General features: G+C 45.7%; 1 protein-coding gene across 1 annotated transcript; it reads right to left on the bottom strand.

Moving 5' to 3' along the window:
- Positions 1-4: 4 nt before the first annotated feature.
- Positions 5-244, bottom strand: LOC109132135 (phosphatidylinositol 4-kinase alpha 1-like; the record flags this gene model as incomplete). Its single annotated transcript, XM_019243239.1, has 1 exon — positions 5-244. A coding segment is annotated over one exon (240 nt), but the record flags the coding sequence as incomplete, so codon positions are not given.
- Positions 245-247: the final 3 nt, after the last annotated feature.

Below are 247 nucleotides of genomic sequence, written 5' to 3'. Positions count from 1 at the left end.
CCTCTCCTCCTTTCTCAGCAGTACTAACAAATTGTTGAAGGAGACGCACAGAATTGGAAATCAACATTTCATTGATTGAAAATCCACCAACACTGTTTTCCAACCTTAGCATGCCAGCGATTTGTCCGGTATGGTTGCACTTTACTGTTGCACTAACTACGCTAGTACTGAGTACCTCAAGGTTGAAGGCGCCAGAAGTTTTTAAATTTGCCCCTGACGCTGCAGCTGCTGCAGCCATCACAGCTGG

This window comes from Camelina sativa, unplaced genomic scaffold (assembly GCF_000633955.1).
Source record: "Camelina sativa cultivar DH55 unplaced genomic scaffold, Cs unpScaffold25934, whole genome shotgun sequence".
NCBI lineage: Eukaryota > Viridiplantae > Streptophyta > Magnoliopsida > Brassicales > Brassicaceae > Camelina > Camelina sativa.
The sequence above is the reverse complement of the archived record's forward strand: the minus strand, read 5'-3'. Positions and strand labels throughout refer to the sequence as shown.